The sequence below is a fragment of the Nicotiana tabacum genome, chromosome 16 (assembly GCF_000715075.1).
Source record: "Nicotiana tabacum cultivar K326 chromosome 16, ASM71507v2, whole genome shotgun sequence".
NCBI classification, from domain to species: domain Eukaryota; kingdom Viridiplantae; phylum Streptophyta; class Magnoliopsida; order Solanales; family Solanaceae; genus Nicotiana; species Nicotiana tabacum.
Window position 1 is genome coordinate 101,972,708 of NC_134095.1, and position 7,806 is coordinate 101,980,513.

General features: G+C 35.0%; 1 protein-coding gene across 1 annotated transcript; it reads left to right on the forward strand.

Moving 5' to 3' along the window:
- Positions 1-1,575: 1,575 nt before the first annotated feature.
- On the forward strand, positions 1,576-2,653 carry LOC107780762 (cytosolic sulfotransferase 12-like). Its single transcript, XM_016601342.2, has one exon. It carries the CDS (start codon positions 1,625-1,627, stop codon positions 2,552-2,554), a length of 930 nt encoding a protein of 309 aa, XP_016456828.1. The 5' UTR covers positions 1,576-1,624; the 3' UTR covers positions 2,555-2,653.
- The last annotated feature ends 5,153 nt before the right edge of the window (positions 2,654-7,806 follow it).

The following is a 7,806-nucleotide window of genomic DNA, read 5'->3' on the forward strand; positions in this document are numbered from 1 at the left end:
ATTCCCAATACTTAATATGGACCTACTCAAGGCTCAAATCAAACAAAATAACATCAACACCATGAATCGCGCCTCAATTCAAGTTTAATGAACTAATCCAAATTTTTTAAATTCCAATCATACCTCGAACAAGTTCAAACAACTCGAAATGAACCCAAATTTCACACACAAGTCATAAATCAACATACGAACCTATTCCAAGGTTATGAATCCTAAACGGATATCTATAACCACAAAGTCAACTATGAGTCAAACCAATCAACTCTCTAAACCTTCAAACTTCTAACTTTCGATAACTAGCCTCAAAATCATCTAAGAACATCGAAACTCAAATACGGCATATACCCAAGTCCGAAATCACCCTCCAGACCTATCGGAGCGATCAAAACTTCGATCTGATATCAAATACACCAAAGTCAAACTTAGTCAATCCTTCCAACTTATGCTTCATATTTAGGATCTAAGTGTTCTAATTCAATCCAAAACCTTCACGAAACAAAACCAACCATCCCCACAAGTCACGTAACAACAAATACACATACGAGAAACATCAAATGGGAAAACAGGGCGCAAATATACAAGATGACCGGCTGGATCGTTACAGTATCAGTATCGAAACAAATTAAATCATCTTTTCATTACTAGTGAAACCTTACCAATGGAACAAGCTTGTGAATGTTTTTGTTGTATGTTTTTTCTTGCTAGGTTTGGTTTAAAACTAATACACCAAAAAGAAATAAACTAAAAGGAAGAAAATATATTAATGGATGCTTGTTCAAGTGCTATATTTTCTTAAATTTTTCCAATTTTGTTCATATTTTTCCCGTCAAAGAAGAGACCTACAATACCCTTGAACAATTTAAACAATCTAAGTATACCTCTAAATATTCCATAATCAGTCAAATCAAGCCAATTTTGATGGTGGAAAACTGTTGGTGGAAGGGGTATTTGAGACGAAAGACTTATACGGTGTGTGCTCCTATGAGAAGATATTTATTAGTAGAGCATATATAAGACAAATAGTAAAAATTAAGCGCGTTAAGTATTCGAATATTTTCCCTGATTTAATATAAATGACGCCAATTAGTTTTGACTGTATAATTTCGCAACTGAATAATTTAACGTCTAAAATTCCATACCAATTTAGTTATGAGATTGAAACTCATTTGGCAAATCAAATTAGAGTTGCTAGCTTTAAAAAGCCCTCCTACAGCTTTCAATAATTAAACACAAATATCTTAGAGAAATTTTAGTTGTACACTTGGTTGATTATGAGAACTTTGTTTTGTTAGTCGTTCGACTTTGGAGATTTGATTCCCCACCTTATAATTTAAAAAAAAAAATTAATTTACAAATTTCATGTCTGTTGTTGCTGAACAAATGCCAAACCACAAGGTCCAATGACCATAGTCGGTGCCCCATGTGGGAGTTTGTTCAAAGTTTACGATATCCGGAGAGGACTTTTATTGAATTACATTAAATGCTTGATCTACAATCTTCACATTTTACAACTATATATTAGGGAGTAAGCTTTGTAGGAGTGACTGCTTATATTTGTCAGATTCATTACACATACTTCTCTTAGTACTTCGTCTTCCTCGTGTATCAGTACTAGTATTATTTCATGGTGAATAGTGTGGAGCTTCTCCATCCGTCCTTACCAAAAGAAAATTGGTGGCGAGATAACTATGTCTGTCAAATAAATGGTTTCTGGTTTCTTCCTAAATTTGTGCCAAGAACTTTTCGTGTTCTTAATGAGTTCAAACCACGTAATAATGATGTAATTTTAGCATCCTTTCCAAAAACTGGGACAACATGGCTTAAATCTCTTCTTTTCTCTATCATATATCGATCCTCCAAAGAGTCATTAGTCAACCACAATCCCCACGAGCTTGTTCCTACGCTTGAGGTCCAAGTCTTTGGAGGAACTGAACCATCTCCAATTGAAATTGAGAATCTAGATTCAAGGAGGCTCTTCTCTACCCATATTCCTTACCAGCTTATAGGAGAAACTCTTGATTCATCTCACTGTCGAGTTGTTTACATTACCCGAAACCCTAAAGACACACTGGTATCAATGTGGCATTTCACAAATAAATGGAAGGACGTAGAAGATGGGCCATGGCCCCTTGAAGAAGCCATAGAGAAATTTTGTGCTGGAATATTTCCTGGTGGACCTTATTATGACCATGTTATGGGATTCAAAACGGCAAGCTTAGAGAAACCTGAAAATATTTTCTTTATAACTTATGAGGAGCTAATGACAGACACAAACACTCATGTCAAAAGATTGGCTGAGTTTCTAGGATGCCCATTTGACAGAGAGGAGGAAGTAGAGGAGGTTGTGAAGAGTTGCAGCTTTGACATTCTGAGCAGCTATGAAGTGAACAAATCTGAAGATTTTCCTTCTTGGTTTCAAGTTCCCTATAATTCTTTCTTCCGACAAGGTGTAGTTGGGGATCATAAAAACTACCTGAATGCTATGACAATTGAGCGTATTGATGCATTGACAAGAAACAAGTTTCATGGAGCTGGTTTCATATATGGCATTTAGTATTTTGTGTTATGATTTTGTCCTGAAATTCTAATCTATTAAGACTCTCTTTCTCGAAGGAATGGAAAAAGATTGTAAAAAGGAATAAATCTTCTTCATATGCCTTATCCTTTTCTTAGAGGAGAAGTTTTGTACTTGTATAAATTGGCATTTTCTTCTCATAACAACAATAATAGTATCTACAATGTAGTCATTAAAGAGTCTTGTTTATGAGAAGATTTTTCTCTAAATAATTTTTATATTTTTATCCTAGTTTTTATATGTAGGTCAATTGACCAAACCTCCATTATAGTATCATATTTTAGTATAATTATTTTCTTGTCTGATTTATCGTCCACCAGCTTTACATTGTAAGATTTCGTATGCACCATATTATTTCGATCCCAATATTTTATTCTCTCGTAGGACTCATGCAGAGTCCAGTTTGGAACCTACTTGTACAACCATCAAAAAAAATATCGTTGTAATGAAAAATCTGTTGTGAGGTCACATGTTAGAATGTTTAGTGTTTGAATTTTGATCATCGAGTCCTTTGGTTGACTTCCCTTTAATGGTGGAGCATTTTCAGTATTTATAGGCATATGACAAAGTTGATATATGGAAGCCCCAACCGTTGTTGGCTTTTATGTTTAGAGTGAATTTGCTCTTCATAGATGTGTCAAGCGTTGCAATTTAGTTTAGCCACCTATCATAGTATCTCTCCATTTCCTTCAATTAGATTGAATGTCTTACTACTTACTAGTATCCGCTAATTAAATCAAGGATACGATTTATTTGGTTAACTAAAGCCTTCTACCGAACCTTGGCTGCTAGACTGGAATGCGGTTCCCTCACTCTAAAATTCCTGCTCCTCGCCTCTATGTTGTCTTCGCTAATGGAAAAATTGTATTTAGAAATTTTGTAGTGAATTTAGCAGAGCTTATAACTTGTACAACTGGTTTTGGAATGTTGTATATCTACTTGAGATTGTTTGCTCTATATAGAAATTTCTGGTTGACGTTTAATAGTTAATTGGTTAAAATTCTATTATTAATTCAATAACTATTAGGCTTACCTAATCTTAAAGAGTAGGTGTTATCACGACTTCTAAGGAGGGATATTGGGTCGTGACAGAAACATAATAAGTTTATAATCTCATGCAACAACGAAATTCTACTTTAATAACATCACTCACTATATGCCATGTTTGTTGATGATACATTATTTTTAATATTAGGAAGTGTAGTTTCAAAAGTTAGAATAATAACAAAATTACCCAAAATGAAGAAAATAAAACAAATAAGAAATAACATATATGAGCAATTACATGGAATCACAAGAAGTAAGGTAGAGAAATAAAATATATATAATATACAAACAAAATATATTTTACAATTAAAAAAGAAATTAAAAAGTAAAAATAAAATAAAAAATTAAAATTGTAAGAAATTAAAATAATGGAAATAAAAAATTATAAAGAAAATAAATAAAAATAAAAATAAAAAGGAAAGAAATTAAAAAGTAGCATTGTAACTACACAGTGTAATTATCAATTCTCACCTCCCCCTCGAGAATTGGAGAGTATAATTATACCTCTAAAATAACAACCAATTATATGTTAACGAAGTAATTACTTGGTGAGACAAACATGTCAAACTGTGAAATTACACCCATATCTAATTCCTAGGTGGCTTGCCAAACACGCTCTTAATTTAACTATATTTGGATTATATGTATTTAAGGGACAACTACTCCATTTTTCTGGCTTGGTGAGTTCTCCTGATTTTTACATTGAGTTGTTGGAGGAGAAGGAGGAGGATGAAGAAGAAGAAGAAGAAGAATGATATTTTGTGATTTGGTCTATATATTTGCAAAATTTTATAAAATGGGGACAAACTTTGAACTCTGGCTTTCAAAATGAACTCTAAGTCAAATTTTGGCTTCACTTGGCTTGGCTTAATGGATATTGAAAGTATTAAGATTACATGGGTATAGTCGGGAATAAGAGAGAATTACATATAAGTACTACTCGTACCTATACATTGCAACCACGTGGCTCAGTCACAACTTCACAAATCTCTAGCCCAAAAAATAATAGACCAATAATGCAATATAAATATGAATCTTAAATATACGCCTAGAAGATTGGACTTCATCAATTTTAACTTTTTTTATTAAAGCCAATCACCCAGGTTCTCATTACCTGGAATGTTGGGGGGTTTAGCGAGACCCCTACCATGTATATTCCCACAAAAACATGTTACGTACAATGAAGGGGGACATGGACCTTACCTCCTAAGAAAACGATATGAAAGGCAAGGTAATTAATCAAAATATATCCTACCTCTCATATCTACAAAAGAATGTACATCAGCTCACAAAAATATTGGCTTTATCATACCTAATTCTGAAACTAGGTAGTTGCCATTTATCCAGCTGGAAAGGTCCTTTAGCATTTCCTGGGAGCTACTGGAAAGTGTAATAATAGCCACTACTCCCGGTTTTTACTGTATTTTTTTGCCAAAATATCATCCACTTGATTTTCTTCTCTGGAGCAGTGTGTAATGTTAACTTTGACATGGTTCATGAGCCTAGTAATGTCTTCAATCAGGCCTTTTAAATGAAGGTTCTCGGTGTTTCTAGCAATGAGCATGTTGGCTACTATCTGCGAGTAAATCTCCATATAGAAGTCATTATAACCCTGTTATATACACCATTGAACTCCTACTTTAACGGCCATTGCTTCAGTGCTATTGTTTGTGTTGCTTTGGACTGGCAAGGAGAATGCCATTATCAGATCACCTTCTTCATTTCTAAAAATGCCTCCTATTCCAGCTCTTCCTGTTTCTTTTATATAGCTTCCATCAGTATTGATTTTTATTCTTCCAGTGAGAGGTTTTTGCCAGGTTACTTGATGCACTATTGGAGTCGGGTTCCAATGCTCTACTTTTTCACAGAATATAGGCCATGGACATGTAACTTTGCATTTGGGGAAGGCCATACTCAAAGCTGTTGGATAGTCCACATTACTTGATGCTCCATTTTCCTCGGTTGGAACTTCTTTTGCTCGCCATATCTACATACTGTCCAACTTTTCCATATTTCCCAGTTAATAGCTAATGGTGCTTCTCAAAGAATGAACTTGTGAATATTGTTCTTAGACTTCTCGTCCCACTAAGGTTTGATAACTCTTCTAACTGGCTATGTTTCATATTTGATGCCCATAGGAGCTATGAAGCTATTCCAGATAAATTTGGTTGCATCCCCCTCAATGAAGACATGTTGAATGGTGTACTCTTTAGGACTCTAACAAAACCTGCATCTAAAAACAATTTGATTACCAAATTTATCAATAATTTAATCAAAAGGAAGCTTACCGAGGTACAATCTCCAAGAAAGGAATGAGATTTTTAAAGGTATGCAATTGAGCCACATCTTATTTAAAGCATCCTTCTTCTTCTCCCTGCTTCTAATCTTCTGCCAAGCACTCTTGTTAGTATAGTGACCGCTAGATTCAACATCCCAAATAGCATAGTCATCCTTTTTAGAATCTCAAAGAGCAATGTCTCTGATTTGTAGAGTTGTGTGGTCATCAAGTGTATTAGTAAACTTCGTCATATCCCAGCTGATGGATTTTCAATGTCTTTGCCTTATGATTCTTATGTTTTGATGATCTAACAAACTTATGTTAAGAACCAGATAGAGAACCTGACTCACTTGGTACACATCTTAAATGAACGAAGTCTAGTCTGATCTCCAGCAAATGAACTACTCAAAAGAGGAACACAATAGGGACCTGATCCCTTGGTGTTCTCTAACAGAAGTACAAGTCAACTATACAGCTAGAAGGAAATTGCAGAAAGTGATTGTCTGCAACTATACACGCGATAGTGCAGCAGACAGTACAACAGTCACTTCTCATTGGGAAGAAGTGTGTACCAAGAATTGACATCTCCATTGTGATATCTTTTGTAGTATAACAACCTGGTGCAATAAACAAGACATTCACTTAAGCATTTAGTGATATCCTCTCAAGAAAAAAAGTGTTCATCCACCATTGAAGTCACAAGTGTGTCAAGAACAAGAAGGCAACTCCACTAAAGGATCAATTTCACAATGAGTCTATGTGTATCCGTAGTTGAGTTGTAATCTTGTTATTGTTCTTCATTGTAACTCCTATCTTGCTTTCTTAGAAGCTGTGTTTTAGGAAACCGAAAAGGTACAAACCTGTAAGTATGTGTTATGACTAGAGTTAGTCATAAGTTAAAGTCTTTGTAACTAGAGAGTGACAAAGTGACTTGTGGTAAGAGTATCACAAGTTAGTTCAGTTGAAGTCTTTGTAATAGAGTCATTACAAAGTGGCTTGTAATAGTGAGATTACAAGTTTATGAAGTTGAAAGCCTACAAAGGTAGGTCATAATTTTTGTCCCTTGAGTGGGATTTTTCCATGTAAAATCCCGTGTCTCTTTTACTTACTGCTCCATAAGTGTTTTCAGTAGAAACTCATAGAGGATCAGGTGCTCTATAGTTTGGTGAACTCATATAAGCTAACAATTGTATCATAGCGGGTTCTTTCTAAAAGGTTAACACCTAGAAAGGATCTCAATGGTTGCTCTACCCAACTTTAAGGAAGGACAATCAACCTACAAACCTCCTAGATTCAATGGTTAGTACTACGGCTGGTGGAAGACTCGTATGCATGATTTTATAATGGCCGAAGATTCAGAACTATATGATATCATCTGTGATGGTCCACATGTTCCTATGAAGAATCTTGGAGAAACTAGACCAATGGTGCCGAAAGACAGAAAGGAGTACAGTGTATTGACAGAAAAGCAGTAGAAAAGGACTATCGCGCCAAGAAAATCTTGGTATGTTGTATAGGACCTAATGAGTACAATAGAGTCTCATCTTGTGATTCTACCACAAAAATATGGGAAGCATTGCAAACCGCACACGAAGGAACTACTAAGGTTAAACAGTCTAATATTGACATGCTCACCACTGAGTATGAGCTCTTCAGGATGAAGGATGATGAGTCTATATAGGATATACATACTAGATTCACATCCATCATAAATGAGCTTCATTCACTTGGAGATGCTATTCCTAGAAACAAGCTTGTAAGGAAAATTCTCAGTGTTCTACCTCGTTCTTGGGAGAGTAAGGTAAATGCAATCACTTAAGCTAAAGATCTACAAACTCTAACCATGGATGAGCTGATTGGAAATCTGAAGACATACGAGATGAAAAGAAAGAAAAACTGTGAAAGG